We start from the raw sequence: 14745 nt of genomic DNA on the forward strand, positions 1-14745 counted from the left end.
TAGACTTGGAAGTGTGATCCATCGGCCGACCAGGAGAGGATACACTGGTCTTCGTTCTGCAGCATGTCGTAGACGGCGCGCACGAAGCGAGGTACAATGACGAACGATGTGTCACTGGTGTTCTTAGGATCACTATCCAAGATCATAGTCACGATGTGATTCTAAGTTAGCCGCAAAGATGTATTGAAAATCAAAGTATCTGGAGTTGAGCTAATGTAGTTGTGAGCTTGCTGTCGCGTTGCCGACGAGTGAGAGCTGTGCGGAATACACCGGACATGTACCGCACAGATTGCAATATGTTTCATAGGATGAGAAGGTTCTTACCAAGCGTTGAACCGGTTGGCCTAGCGCAGATGGGCATGGGCCTAGCACTGCTAGGTTAATTAACAGAGCTAGTATTCTTGTAAAACACGTGGTCCAGTGTTTGGTGGTGATTTTTTTTTCGTGTTGGCGCGTTATGATACCACAGCAACAAAGCATCCAGAACCAGTTGCAGATATCTACTATACACGAATACTTACCTACTTCGAAGTATTTGATAGTCTGTAGTGAAAAACCCAGTTATCCTTCCGTAGGGCAACAGTTTCTTGCAACTTCTCAAAAATGGAAAGCGTAGCCATTTTCAAAACGTAGAAGCACCTGCATGAGGCAGGCATACGATCACCAAGACGACACTTCAATGTCGTGCTCATTACGTGCAGCATCGGTTTATTCAGAATCCTCGGCATATTAGTCAAGCACTTCAGCTGGCAATTTCAGTAGTCACCGTATGATCTTGGTGGGGCGCTTGCAGCTGCGTTTTCTGCGCATTCCGGGCCGGGTTGTTGCTGCGACTAGAAGTTGTACACCGAAGCACGCGGCTCAAAAAAATCTTCCGTGTATGTTCTCATCACAAATATAGCTAGTGATTATCGCTGAGAAGTTCTCAGAGAGAAAAAAAAACTAAGGCGACTCTAGATCACAACCTGATTTGATTCTGAGAATCAACACAGTTATTACAGCAACAACCAGAAGAAAAGAACGATGCGCTTGGGCGAAAAAACCGTCGACGAGGTTCCTCGATTCGTGAGAACTTTGTACGATATCTTGCACGACGAAGACCCCTGCATCCTCTCTTGGTCAGTAGACGGCTCCCACTTCCAGGTCTTCAATGTACCCAGACTTGAGCGTGAGATTCTCCCGAAGTATTTCAAGCATTGCAAGTTCGCCAGCTTCCAGCGGCAGCTCAATAACTTCGGCTTTCGCAAGTGGACGAAAACGCGAGCCAGTGTGTGCACGTTCAGTCACGAGTTTCTCCATCGATGCCATCCGTCTCAGCTAGCTGCGGTGGTAGCCGAAATGGAGATGCACAAGGCCGCTATGTGTGCTGCAGCTTCTCACATCGGAACGAAACGTTTACGAGAGGAGAGTGATACCGACGAACGTTTGCTCCGCATGGATTTAAAGAGGCTACACTCCGAGGACAGCCAAGATCAGCGCGAACCGGAACAAGAGATGGCTACATTCAGTCCCGAGAACTTCAACAATAACTCATGGCCATTGGTGGACTTGTGTGCACTGGACTGGTCACTCGTGACCGATTCCGTTCGTGAGGACGAACTTAACGCACTCCTCGATCCAATACTAATCGAGAACCAAATGACGGCAGGAATTCGTCCAGAAACTGAAAACAACAACGGCAGTACAAATATCGCTACCAACAATAACAACAGCACCGAGACTGGGCTGGATGGGCTGCCTCCACTTGATGTCGAATACCTCGGCGATTCGTGGACAGACATTTTTGACGAAGTAGCTTTGTGAGTTGACAACGTTTTGCATGTACGTACTGGTTACAAGCGTTTTGTTAATTAATGATACATGTTTTTGGGCTGTATTATCAACTCATCCGATTGTCGAGATAATCTGCAGACTTTTTCTAGGCTCGCAATCTTCCTCAAAAAGGTGAAAAGAAAAAGAGAGTTCATGGTCGCAAAGCCCGATAGATATCTTAGTGGTCTCTAAAGCGGCACTGTTCCTCGTCTCAACACTGTGCGGCAGAATATAAGATGAGACTATCGCGAGTCTACGAATTGCAGTACTATTACTGAAGTATATTACTTTAGCTGACTGGAAAGTTGACCCCTTGAAGTGCGGAACCTCGCGAGCTCTTAACTATTGATCCGGTTTTAATTGATTTAACCGAACGGGAGATACCACGCAGCCAGCGTTACTGACCTAATGATTCTACAACTTCAACCGTTCAAGAAGTACAGTAACAAGATCTAGCCGCGGTGACACCGGCAGTACCACGACGGCCTCTTCAACAACGCGTTAAGCGGGACATAATTGGAACGAAAGTTGATGAAAGCAAACGTTGTAACCAGGAATCAATGTTGAGAATCGTCTTGAGAATGATATAGCGTAGATCCCCTGTTTTCTACTTCATGCACGAAGAAACACCAGCAGGTTTGCTTGGTTAAGGTTGTACACCTTAGAGCCAGGTTCACATGGTGTCAAGTGTGGCATTCCTCAATGGTTCTGCGCTGGTGCTAAGCTTACATGTACTTGTCGATAAAATTGTCTTACAGAAAGTAGAAGTTTCCAGCACTCAGTTGTTGATACATTAGATAACACGACTCGAGGATACTACTATATACATCACGACAAATACTACATCAAATACACATACTTTCAGTGGCACATACAGTAGTTGAAGCAGCCCGCAACCCGGTACTTCGATCGTCCCAGGAGCGCTTTATTGCTTCATGAGATTTACACCCATTGCTGCGGTTGGTGCCAGAAGACCATATTCTGGCCCGGATGGCGCTTGAAGAACTGGATAGGCTCGACCTTGTCCTCAGCGTTGCGGTGGACATACATGGCGAGGCAGCCTGGGTGATTGTCGCGTCGAGAACGCAAGAACCCAACCGTTTTCTTGCGATCGTACACACTTTGCAGGTAGAACTTGGACGTCGACGTCACAGGTGTTCGATCGGGTACACCAGTGATAATGAATTTGGCTCGCACGTCGATCTTGTTGCTAAACGTCAGCTTCTTGGACATCTTCTGCATGCGCAACACCGTGCCGTCGGTGCGCGCGAAAGAGACGCAGTCTCCACCACGAAGCAGACCGTCAGTGGTATGGCCGATGATACGTAGCGTGTCGCCGTCTTCGAGAGAATCGTACGGTTGAACAGCATGGCAGCGAACACGACGCGAAAATGGGTTCGCGTGTCCTCCACGTCGCTTGGGGTGGCCTTGCACTTGAGTGATCTGGCCGGTCGTAGTCTTGAACGCCAGATGGAGCTCCTGTCCGTGATACATTGGCACTGAAGGATCCCCGCCGTTGTGTGAATTCGCTCCGGATTCAGTAGAGGCGTCAGCGGCATCGGGTACTGTGGCCTTGCGAGGACGAATGACCTGGCTCAGCATACGCGGCGGCGAGCTGAGTCCACGGATGTTGCGTGCCGATCCACCTATTCTCTTAGGCACCTCGGTGGTGCGAGACCGTGGTATGCGGCGATTGGGATCACGGAGAGAGGCTTCAAAGTTGGCCACAGCCTGTTCGCGTGTCTGACGGATGCTGTCGATATCCACCGAGTGGTTGGCTGGATCCTCACCGTAGTCGTCTGTGGTGGCACTGCTGGTGTCATCGTCGTCAATCTCGCTCTCTTCATCGTCACTGTGTTCAAATACTAGCGGTGAAAGGCTCTTTTGCTGGTTTTGGTTATGCAGTAGCACGTCGCGTAGGTGCGACGGGATCGGGGGCGTCTCGTACTCCGTCGGTAGCATGTCGAGTGTAAGTCCCGCAGGAATCGGTGGAGTTCCTGCCATCAGACTTGCCATGTCCTCGAATGTGGGGCGCGTGATCTCATCACTACCGTCCGTGTCCACATCCAAGAACGAGTTTGCCAGGTCCATCATAGGCGGCGGAGTCGTAAGTGGCGGCGGGGTGTCCATCAGATCCGGAGTCGACGACGCGCTGGTCGTGGAGGAGTCGGTCGCTTTGTTTGAGCCTGCGTCGTTTGACTGCTCGGTCCAGCGCATTGTCATGCGTGACAGCGGGTTCAGGATGTTTGACAGGCGTGCTGAAGTGGACATCGAAGACGTCGTGTGTGCGCGCCGGCGGGACGACGGCATCGGTTCCTCCTCACTGAGTACAGCGATGTCAGCTGTGTCGTCTTCCAGTACCTCGTCCACATTGTCGAAGACAGCGGCAGCATACGCCTTGTAGGGCGGCACAGGCGGCGGCGCCCGCTTGAATGACTCGTTCCGGACTGAACTGAGACCTTCGTCGCCGACAGTCTGTCGTCGCATCCGAGGCGGAGACGCCTTGATGTTGGCTGGGTGCACCGTCACCTTGCAGTACTTAGGGTCCATGCCCATGGTTGTTAACAGATATCGGAACCGATGCTTGAACGGCCTCGAGATGAAGTCGAGGTAAGTCTCTTATGCCGAAAGTCTCAGCTCCGCGATCTCAAACCGGCAGAGTTCTGTGTAGCACGCGTCAAGAAGGAATATAACTCGAATGGCATAGCTCGCTCGGCTGGGCGGTGACAGACGTGTCATGGAGCAGAGGTGATCACACAGCCGACATGGCAGCTAGCATAGGCGCTCGACTCGGCTTCACTATTGTCGAGTACAGGTGGCGTCTGGCGTGACCAGCGCACCCTGACAGCTGGGATCCGTACGCTGGCCATGCGCTTCCACGGCCTTTACGAGTACACGGGCGGTGTAACATCTTGGTGGCGCAGATCAAAAAATCTCCGCTACACCCACAATTGCCACGAGATTTGCGTTCAGAGTTTTCTAGCAGAGCCACATAACGTGAACAAGCTGGTGAGCTAGAAATCATGACCAGACGCTTCGGTTTTGGTGAATGGGGGCACCTATAGACAGCGACACTGGTGAGGGATAGCCGCCTATATGGAGTTCTTATCCTCCGCACCTTGTCCGTTTAATTTCTTCTCCGTGCATTCAAACAGAGTTTTTCGCGATGGCGGCCATAATTCTCGCACGATCGCTGGAGTCACAGAAACTATAGTGCAGGATAGTAAAGGCAGAGCTACCGTTGGTCGTTGAGCTGCAAATTTGGACTAGAAGCCTTGTATCACGAACCAAGATACAAGAGATTCTCGACTGTCTCCCTCTCTCTCTTCAACGCTGACCATGATGGTCACGGCACGTTTATCCAGCAGAGCCGCTGTGGGATGATGCTGCAGTGAGCCGAGCGCGTAAGCTTGGGTCTCTTTTCTTGATGCACCGGGCAAGACCAAGCCGGATCAACGAGCGAATCATGACTGACCAGGAATGGCAGCCTCGCCTCTGCGAATATCCAACAAGGCGCTTGGCCTTCATTCGCGTCGTTGTCAACAACTCGCGTACCAACCGTTCAACGATCCAGAGTAGAGTAGAGGGACCCTGTAAGAGGACCTCTACGAGAGGCCGCTGCAAAGGTGTTTGCCGTCCACGACGACAGTCTCAGTTCTTCAATAGGTTTGCGCGAAATGTGAAGATCCGGCTTCAAGTCGCTCATCTGGTTATCCCTTCCAAAGGCTCACTAAAAAAAGCTGCTATTTGAGTGCTTCATCTTCGTTCAATTTATCGGCGTTTGTACTACTTCGCCCTCACTTCCTATAATGGTAATCCATTGTTCGGTTCGGATAGCGAAATCCATGTTTCCTGGAAGCTGTGAAAAGTGACGAAAGTGAACCAACGTTTCGCAATCCAACTCGTTGGTGGTGGTCAACAAGTTCTCAGAAATAGGCTTAGACAGGTGGTAAATTTGAGAATGCTGGTACTCGAGGGCTCTGATTATCGCGAGAGACCATTGGTAATCTTTTGAGAACCTGCATTGATTACCATGTATCTATCAAAATAGCCGGCATGCATGCTGACAGGTGTCCTGTACCGGTAATTTGCAACCGATTCAATCTCACAACTCAATCCACTCAAAAACGGTACGACAATCGTATCAAGCAAATGGAGCGCGTAGTGATCGTCGGGGGTGGGGCGGCAGGCATTCGTGTCGCGCAGGCCTTAGCCAAAAATCTGACCGAGGCTGACGACACTGAGGTCATCGTGCTTGAGAAGAACTCCTATTTCTACCACGTTGTCGGTGCCCCACGCGCCTACGTGGATGGCGACTACACCAACAAGATGTTCATCCCATACGATAACGCCATCCCCAAACATGCTGCCAAGTTCGTACGCATTGTGCGCGGAGTAGCGACGCATGTCTCGGCCGACACGAACGAGGTATCATACCATTTAATCGGTACCGACGATAAGGAGAGTGAGACGACGGAGAAGCTGAAGTTCGACTACCTGGTCCTGGCTACGGGTAGCACATACTCGGTGCCTATCAAACCGGACAATCGTGACTACGCACGTTCGGCGACGGAGAAGAAGCTGCAAGAAGTACGTGGTCACATCGAAAGAGCCGAAAAGGTCTTGGTCGTCGGTGGAGGCTCAGTGGGCTGCGAGGTAGCGGCGGAGATCAAGGTGAAGTATCCGAGCAAGTCGGTGACAATCGTGGATGCGAACAAACAGCTCATCTCTGGCAGCAATCTGCGTGATAAGTTCTATTCGTATCTGAATGCTTCGCTCGAGAAGCTTGGCGTGAAGGTGGTTTTGGGCGAGCGTTTGACTGAACGCCTGACCGGCAACGGCTTTGAGCAGCGCACCTTGCGGACCGACAAGGGAACGGAGATCGAATCGGATATCCAGCTCTTGTGTGGGGGCTTTCGTCCTGTGGCCACGTTAGTGCAGGAGATGGATCCATCTCTGGTGACGGATCAGGGCTTTGTCAAAGTGAACGAAAAGTTGCAACTCGAAGGCTCAAAGTATCGCAGTATTTTTGCTTTGGGGGACATGTGCAACCACCCCACCCCGAAGATGGCTATCTGGGCCGGTGAACAGGCCTCCTTCCTAGCTGACGAACTGGCTGCAGTGATTCGCAAGAAACAGACAGACTTTATCAAACCGTTCGCTGGAGTGGCGATTGAAGCGATGATCTTGCCATTGGGTCCGTCCAGTGGAGTTTCGCAGCTACCAATGTTTGGTGGAATTGTCTTGGGCGACTGGTTCACGTGGTTCATCAAATCTAGGGACTACCTGGCTGGTCGAATCTGGGCAAGTATTGGCGCCTCAGTTCCTAACTAGGCTAACTAGGAGTGCGTATTAAATCGTTCACTGCCTAAACTGTGAAACTTTGACAGGCACCATACCTCATGGAGTTGAATTTGCTTCTAGTAAATGATACTAACTTGGAAAAGAGTAAATGTATTCATCACGATGTGAGGTTGACTCGTCTAATGAAGCGTTTTGCTAGTACATGCATCTGCGTTCTTCTGTGATCAGAATCGAGACAGTAGCAGCGACTCGCTCGTCATTCATGCTACCTTCACTTGGGTGGCGTGGCGCCGAGGCTGCCCCAGGTGCGGCCGGCCATGAAGTCTTTCGCCTTGATCATCCAGGTGACCCAGTCACCGACCACGACGCCACCCCAGATAGGAAGCTGAGAGACACCTCCGGTGCCTACAGGAAGAATCACCGCCTCCGTTGAGACCTTGGGGTACGGCTTGTTGAAGCCGTCCTGCTTCTTTTGCACGACGGCTGCAAGTTGTGCAGCGAGGAACTTGCCCTGGTCAGCAGCCCAGAACGCCATCTTGGGTGTCTCGTGGTTGCTGCTATCGCCAAGTGCAAAGATGTTCGAGTACTTGTCATTGTCCAGCTGGAGCAACTCATTGACCTTAATCGAGCCCTGTTCCGTGATCAGTGACGGGTCCATATCTTGTACCAGCTCGGACACGGGGTGGAATCCGCCGCACAGGAGCTGGATGTCAGACTCAATCTCTGTGCCCTTGTCAGTCCGAAGTGTGCGTTTCTCGAACGAGTTGCCCTGAAGGCGCTCTGTGAGACGCTCCCCAAGGATAACGTTCACTTTCATCGCATCCAGTGCAGCATGCAGCTTGGAGTAGAAATTGTCCGACAGCTTATTGCGGGAAATGAGCTCGCTGTGTGCCTCGAGGATCGTCACGTTTTTCTCTGGGTATTTCGCCTTGATCTGACCGGCCATTTCACAGCCAACAGCCCCGCCTCCTACGATCAGGATCTTGCCTGCCTTCTCAATCTCGGAACGAACTTCCTGCAGTTTGGCCTCCGTAGTCTCGCGCCGGTAGTCTTTCGAATCCTGCTTGATCGGAACTGTGTACGTACTGCCGGTGGCCAACACAAGATAGTCGAAATTCAGCTTTTCCGTTTTAGCACTCTTCTTATCATCAGCACTGATGGTCTGGAACGAGACCTCTTTCTTGTCAGGCGAGATTCCGGTTGCAACAGCGTGCTCGATACGGACAAAACCGGACGAAGTCTTTGGAATGGCATTGTCGTACGGGACGAACATGTTCTTGGCATAGTCGAGATCGACGCAGGCTCGAGCTGCACCCAGTGTGTGGTAGAAATGCCCGCTCTTTTCCAGCACCACGACCTCCGTGTTGTCCGCCTCGGTCAGTGTCTTGGCTAGATTCTGGGCGCAGTTGATACCTGCCTGGCCACCACCGACGATCACAATGCGCATCATTTTTGACTTGATGTGGTTAGAAGCTCGGCTGGTGATAGTGCGGGTCGTAGTTCTTGAGAGATGGTTCATTCGTGGAGAAACGAATAGTGATCCTTCAGTGTCTAGCCAGGTATTTTTTTCAACGGAGAAATCATAGCCATTTTAGCTTAGTTTACGCACGGGTCCGTCGGAGTAAACTTGTATGTTGACGCGCTGTCATATGATGGAATTAAATAGCAAAATTTTTAGAATCGATAAATAACCTGCTGGGTGGCAAGAGATCAATCATAGAATGGTTAAATGCAACTTCACGAAAAACTAAGTATCACTTAATTGCAACCCAGGTGGTCCCATAAACTTTGTCATAATGAATGCAACGCATGCAACTGCGGCGTATACTCGTCAATCACGAGTGGCAGCGTACTTCTATCAATAATCTACATGTACAGTGTTGTAACTAGAGGTTCCAGGGTACGCGTATTCATTTTTTTTAACAAGACCTTGTATAATGTACATACTGGGGAATACAGTTTTGGGAATACTTCATCGCACTAGATTGTAGTACAACTTATTTCTTGGCGTTTATACTTACGGATATCACGTATCATCTTTAAAAGGGAATTTTAATTTTACACTTCGAATCGTATTCAGACATGAGCTGGATTTACGTTGGATATTTTTATTTAGGCCTAAATTCAGACCAGGCGGTCACAGCTCGATATTCGCTAGCGTTAGGTATGTATAAGCCAACGGAGTGTTAGAAGTGCATATTCCCTTGACGAATACTACCTTGGACACCTGCTGTGATCACGCTAGTCGCATTTATAAGGGTAATTCTGAATGATACGCTGAGCAAGTGTCATTTCTCGATTTACTGCCCAACGAGCAGTCAGCGTCATCATTGGGATGTATGTCTTGCTCAAAGGAGAAGTCCGAGAGCCTTTTCGTCGTCTACATTGGCTTATACTACGATCCAAAGAAGTTGACCCTTACAAGAAATTGGAATCATTTTCATAATGAATTGCATTATCTCGTCCGTGAGTTTGAAGGCTTCTCTTGCCCAAATCAAGACAATAGAAAAAAAAAGGCTGGGAAACGAAGAATCAAGGAGCTTTGTTAATCGAGTGGTTAACTAGTTGGGGACTGTCGCGCCGATGCTAGCCCAGATTCGGCCTGCGAAATAGTCTCTTGACTTGAGCAACCACGTGAACCAGTCTCCGAGTACAACGCCACCCCAAAAAGGCAGCTGCGAGACTCCACCGCTCGGGCCAAGTGGTAAAATCATCGCAGCTATGGCAGGCGTGTCGAATGGCTTCGTGAAACCTGTTTGTTTCTTTTTAATCACCGCCGCCAGCTCGCCAGCCAAAAATTTGCCCTGTTCACCAGCGATAAACGCCATCTTTGGCGCAGGGTGATTGCACATGTCACCCACAGCGAAAATGTGAGCATATTTACTGCCGTCCAGCTGCAACTGGGCATTCACCTTGACAGAACCACGCTCGGTTACCAGAGACGAATCCATCTCCTGCACCAGCGTGGCCACAGGGCTGAATCCACCGCACAAGAGCTGGATATCCGATTCGATCTCCGTTCCCTTGTCGGTCCGCAAGGTGCGCTGCTCAAAGCCGTTGCCGGTCAGGCGTTCAGTCAAACGCTCGCCCAAAACCACCTTCACGCCAAGCTTCTCGAGCGAAGCATTCAGATACGAATAGAACTTATCACGCAGATTGCTGCCAGAGATGAGCTGTTTGTTCGCATCCACGATTGTCACCGACTTGCTCGGATACTTCACCTTGATCTCCGCCGCTACCTCGCAGCCCACTGCGCCTCCACCGACGACCAAGACCTTTTCGGCCCTTTCGATGTGACCACGTACTTCTTGCAGCTTCTTCTCCGTCGCCGAACGTGCGTAGTCACGATTGTCCGGTTTGATAGGCACCGAGTATGTGCTACCCGTAGCCAGGACCAGGTAGTCGAACTTCAGCTTCTCCGTCGTCTCACTCTCCTTATCGTCGGTACCGATTAAATGGTATGATACCTCGTTCGTGTCGGCCGAGACATGCGTCGCTACTCCGCGCACAATGCGTACGAACTTGGCAGCATGTTTGGGGATGGCGTTATCGTATGGGATGAACATCTTGTTGGTGTAGTCGCCATCCACGTAGGCGCGTGGGGCACCGATAACGTGGTAGAAATAGGAGTTCTTCTCAAGCACGATGACCTCAGTGTCGTCAGCCTCGGTCAGATTCTTGGCAAGAGCCTGCGCAGCGTTGATACCAGCTGCGCCTCCTCCGACGATCACTATACGCGTCATGTTCTTGGCACTTGGAAGGATAGCTGGATAGCTGTTGTGTTGTTTGCCTTTGCTGCAGATTTAGTTGTGATGGAAATTGAAGACCGCTGCCCATTGCTCATTCTGGTCACACTAGAATAGTAATCGCCACACCGGCCAGGTTGTTTACAGAGCAATGACCAACATTCCCAGTGGATACACGTACCAATATCCTGGTGATTTGTTGATCACTAACTAAACGATTACGGTCGGTGTACATGTAGCAAGAGTACGTGTAGCTAGCTCAATGAGCTATGAGCTGCCCATGGTTAGGCGGAGAATCCACGATCCATCGCTTCGGTCCTCGATTGTACCGTGTGTTAGCTCAGAACAAACTGCGATCAAGTTTAGAATTTGGTGGTCACGCTAATGTTACCAGCAGGCGTCGTCACGTCACAGATGATCAAACCCGTCTGAAGTCTTCAAACCAGTACCTCGAAGTTGCGCTATCGTTCTGTTAGTGATGCAGGGACCTAATGAATCTGTTACTCCTTACATAGCAAACTCAAATTGGACTGGTAATAAGGAGATCGCTTACTCCATGTACACTACAACTGCAAATGTAAGGCAAAGATACATGTTTGCGATTTCAAAGCTCACAAAGCGTTAAGAATAATCCCATCCGACGCAAGTTGATAAAAAGCGTTTGAACCGAAATATTGAATAGTACTGCAAAGATATCTACAAGATCTACAACGTCGCTACCTAGTTGGGAACGACGGCGCCGAGGTTTTTCCAAGCCATGCCGGCGAAGTAGTCCTTGGACTTGATGGACTTGGTGATGAGGTTGCCCATGACCACGCCTCCCATGACAGGCAACTGCGATACGCCACCATTCGGGCCCAACGGCAGCATCGTGCCCACGATCTCCACCTTGGGGAACGGCTTGCTCACGTTGGACTGCGTCTTACGCGCCACCAGCGCCAGCTCAGCACCCAGATGCTTGCCCTGTAAACCGGCGTAGTACATGCGCTTGGGCGCCGGACTATTGCTCGCGTCGCCCAGCGCGTAGATGTTCGAGTACTGATTGCTGTCCAACTGCAGTTTGCTGTTCACCTTGATGAATCCCTCGGCAGTCACCAGACTCGCGTCCAGCTTCTGGATGAGCTCCGTTGTGGGACTGAAGCCGCCGCACAACAGTTGTACGTCCGATTCGATCTCCGTGCCCTTGTCCGTGCGCAGCGTACGTTTCTCGAAGTTGTTGCCCGCTAGACGCTCTGTCAGACGCTCTCCCAGCACCACCTTAACACCAAGACGCTTGAGGTACGTCGACAGCTTGGTGCGGAACTTGTCGCGCACATCGTCGTTGGCCACCAGCTTGTCCTTTCCTTCGAGAATCGTCACTGTCTTGCTAGGGTACTTGGCCTTGATCTCGCCGGCCACCTCGACACCCACGGCGCCGCCACCCACGATGAGCACACTGTTGGCGGCCTTGACCTGCTCGCGCACCTCGGCCAGTTTGGCCTCCGTGGTGGAGCGCTTGAAGTTGTTCTTGGGCTGCTTGATGGGCACCGTGTAAGTGCTCCCCGTCGCCACCACCAGGTAGTCATACGGCATGCTCTTGACGGGTCCCGCCAGCATGTCTCCGTCCTCGCCGATGGGCGCGTACTCGATCTCATTGGCGCCGGGCACGATACGCGTCACGACGGCGCGTTGGATCTTGACGAAAGCTTTGACCGACGGCGGGATCACGCTGTCGTACGGTACGAAGAGCTTCTTGGTGTAGTTGGCGTCCACAACGGCACGCGGCGTGCCCACAGCGTGGTAGAAATACTTGCTCTTTTCGAGGACGATGACCTCGGTGTCATCCTTAGCCGTGAGATCGGCCGCCAGTGTCTGGGCTACGGCGATACCCGCAGGGCCACCACCGACGATGAGAATGCGAGGCATGTTGATCTACTAGAAATAGATTGCTGTTGCTGTTGCTGCACTTGCGGTGCGCCGAGAACGATTGAGAATGGGATCAAGGTCGCGCGACACAAACAAACCTTCACGCATCAAGCGTTTGTCCTCCCGTGTACGTACGCAAATTGCATCGCAATCGGTACAAAACCGGGCAAGTCGCTCGTAAATAGCAGCGATTTTGCCCGACCAGTGGTAAATCGAACGGTGTCGCAAGGCAGGGTGGATATCAGCCAATCGGCGTGAGGACTGGCCGACACGTCACTGCCAAAATCTACGCAATCGCAGATTCGTAAACAAGACCTCTGATATTGGATATAATCTGTATTCTAAAACCATTGTTTTGACAATGATTATCGTGTATAAGAGTCGGCTTTGTAGGGGTCCAACACTAAATAGTGGACAATGAAGAGGCCCAGCCATTTCATTAAGGAGTTTCGTGTCTTACGACCTCCTGATAACGTGTTAAATGCCAGAATGCGTCAAAACGATCCGCAATCGATCCATCGTCCTCAATACATGTAGTTGTGAGCCCATCGGGCCGGTGACCTGCAACCCAAGGCATCTGTAAGATGGTCGCTCTCCGATGCATCTCGCAGCTTGTAACGTGCTGCCTGGCTGTTTTGACGTGACATTTAGGCTGCAGCAGTGCATGAATATCGAATCGATACTATCACAGAATGTCGCTTAGAAGGTCGCTGATGCTTTTCTACAACCTCTTTATCGTTTCCCATCTAGCAACAAGTCACAATCCACTTTACGGACAGATATTTTCGGCCATTGCAATGCCATTTCAACATAAATCTATAATTTAGAAAGAACATTTAACGTATTTGCCATACCACAACAGGGGGGTAAAAAACACCGATCGAGTCATTAACTTAAAACACCGGTCCTGGCCTTTTGAATACACAATTACACCAGCTTGGTCACTTTTCCCTCTAAACTTGCTTAAAAAGCGGGTTCCACTCACCTTGTATTTTAATACATCAATGATGCCCAACTCGTCTGGGTGTAGTGGGGGTTACCATCAGAAAGCCTTCCCACTCAACGGGTATCACTGAGGACGTGATGCCAAGCTGGCTACAATTTAGGAGTTAGGAACCACTGCCTGGTCGACCGACCGGACCAGGCAGTGCGAGAACATAAGAGAACTTACACTAGGACTCATAATAGACGTTGGGTTCACAGGAAGCGCCAGCATCCCTCGCAGTGTGTTTATCGCTAAGACCCACTACCTGGGCTATATACGTAATAAAATATCGATTGTAAGCGTATGAAAGCGCACGACACCCTTTCGTGAGGTACGAAGTACTTTGGTGCACCTTCGTGCAAATGCACGAAACATCCCTAGTCATTAGTGTCCGTTTAACTACAAAATCAAGGGTCTGCGTCGTATTCGCAGTTCGTAAGAACTGTCACTTGCCGCCCAAAGACCATTTGTCATCCAATATCATTCGATCAACCTTGGCATCGAGGTACTGTATGGCCATCTACGTTAGTGGATGTGGAAGCGTGCATACTTGATTTTTTTCAAGGAATACATACATTTAGCACTGAACATGAGTAGCCGATAACACAAGTCGTGTTAACAAGTAAATGGCGGTAGTGATGCTTCTATACAGGACTGATAAGGATGCCAGTAGCGACTGTGTGGATAACCAGCAGCAGCTCTAATTGCAGGTAAATGCTACATTCTGCGTGCCATCGAAGGGTCTACTGAAACTTCATCGCCGCCCCAGTACTCGTCATTTTCAAAAAGATTAGAAGCCCTTCATGCGTAGAACATTCCCAGACATTATATAGTCCCGTGGAACATCGCCGGACTATATTGCGCTCGGGAATGTTGTGCAACATCTCCGAAACGATTCACTTACTTAACCCTATCACCACCAAATTGTTATAGGCTCAATCCGACCCTTTATTATCCTTGGTAAACGCATCCTATTGGCCAAAAAATTACTAG

The 14745-nt window shown here is 50.4% G+C and overlaps 7 protein-coding genes across 7 annotated transcripts; 3 read left to right on the forward strand and 4 right to left on the reverse strand.

Moving 5' to 3' along the window:
* The first annotated feature begins 912 nt into the window (after positions 1 to 912).
* Positions 913 to 1870, forward strand: PPTG_04793 (hypothetical protein). Its single transcript, XM_008897094.1, has one exon. The coding sequence runs from the start codon at positions 1024 to 1026 to the stop codon at positions 1801 to 1803; it is 780 nt and encodes a 259-aa protein (XP_008895342.1). The 5' UTR covers positions 913 to 1023; the 3' UTR covers positions 1804 to 1870.
* A 677-nt stretch (positions 1871 to 2547) lies between these two features.
* Positions 2548 to 4497, reverse strand: PPTG_04794 (hypothetical protein). The gene has a single exon (XM_008897095.1). It carries the CDS (start codon positions 4366 to 4368, stop codon positions 2755 to 2757), a length of 1614 nt encoding a protein of 537 aa, XP_008895343.1. The 5' UTR covers positions 4369 to 4497; the 3' UTR covers positions 2548 to 2754.
* Positions 4498 to 4614: 117 nt separating this feature from the next.
* On the forward strand, positions 4615 to 5627 carry PPTG_21465 (hypothetical protein). Its single transcript, XM_008897476.1, has one exon. It carries the CDS (start codon positions 5240 to 5242, stop codon positions 5561 to 5563), a length of 324 nt encoding a protein of 107 aa, XP_008895724.1. The 5' UTR covers positions 4615 to 5239; the 3' UTR covers positions 5564 to 5627.
* A 337-nt stretch (positions 5628 to 5964) lies between these two features.
* On the forward strand, positions 5965 to 7296 carry PPTG_04795 (hypothetical protein; the record flags this gene model as incomplete). The annotated part of the gene is made up of 1 exon (XM_008897096.1): positions 5965 to 7296. The coding sequence occupies one exon, from the start codon at positions 5965 to 5967 to the stop codon at positions 7144 to 7146; it is 1182 nt and encodes a 393-aa protein (XP_008895344.1). The 3' UTR covers positions 7147 to 7296.
* PPTG_04796 (hypothetical protein) lies at positions 7248 to 8641 on the reverse strand. The gene has a single exon (XM_008897097.1). The coding sequence runs from the start codon at positions 8633 to 8635 to the stop codon at positions 7388 to 7390; it is 1248 nt and encodes a 415-aa protein (XP_008895345.1). The 5' UTR covers positions 8636 to 8641; the 3' UTR covers positions 7248 to 7387.
* Positions 8642 to 9469: 828 nt separating this feature from the next.
* PPTG_04797 (hypothetical protein) lies at positions 9470 to 10966 on the reverse strand. The gene has a single exon (XM_008897098.1). The coding sequence runs from the start codon at positions 10857 to 10859 to the stop codon at positions 9678 to 9680; it is 1182 nt and encodes a 393-aa protein (XP_008895346.1). The 5' UTR covers positions 10860 to 10966; the 3' UTR covers positions 9470 to 9677.
* A 486-nt stretch (positions 10967 to 11452) lies between these two features.
* PPTG_04798 (hypothetical protein) lies at positions 11453 to 12926 on the reverse strand. The gene has a single exon (XM_008897099.1). The coding sequence runs from the start codon at positions 12765 to 12767 to the stop codon at positions 11583 to 11585; it is 1185 nt and encodes a 394-aa protein (XP_008895347.1). The 5' UTR covers positions 12768 to 12926; the 3' UTR covers positions 11453 to 11582.
* Positions 12927 to 14745: the final 1819 nt, after the last annotated feature.

This window comes from Phytophthora parasitica, assembly GCF_000247585.1.
Source record: "Phytophthora parasitica INRA-310 unplaced genomic scaffold supercont2.5, whole genome shotgun sequence".
Lineage (NCBI taxonomy): Eukaryota > Oomycota > Peronosporomycetes > Peronosporales > Peronosporaceae > Phytophthora > Phytophthora nicotianae.

Coding starts and splice junctions, on each gene's coding strand:
- PPTG_21465 (XM_008897476.1), top strand. CDS start 5,240: ATGCACCGGGCAAGACCAAGCCGGATCAACGAGCGAATCATGACTGAC.
- PPTG_04794 (XM_008897095.1), bottom strand. CDS start 4,368: ATGGGCATGGACCCTAAGTACTGCAAGGTGACGGTGCACCCAGCCAAC.
- PPTG_04797 (XM_008897098.1), bottom strand. CDS start 10,859: ATGACGCGTATAGTGATCGTCGGAGGAGGCGCAGCTGGTATCAACGCT.
- PPTG_04798 (XM_008897099.1), bottom strand. CDS start 12,767: ATGCCTCGCATTCTCATCGTCGGTGGTGGCCCTGCGGGTATCGCCGTA.
- PPTG_04793 (XM_008897094.1), top strand. CDS start 1,024: ATGCGCTTGGGCGAAAAAACCGTCGACGAGGTTCCTCGATTCGTGAGA.
- PPTG_04796 (XM_008897097.1), bottom strand. CDS start 8,635: ATGAACCATCTCTCAAGAACTACGACCCGCACTATCACCAGCCGAGCT.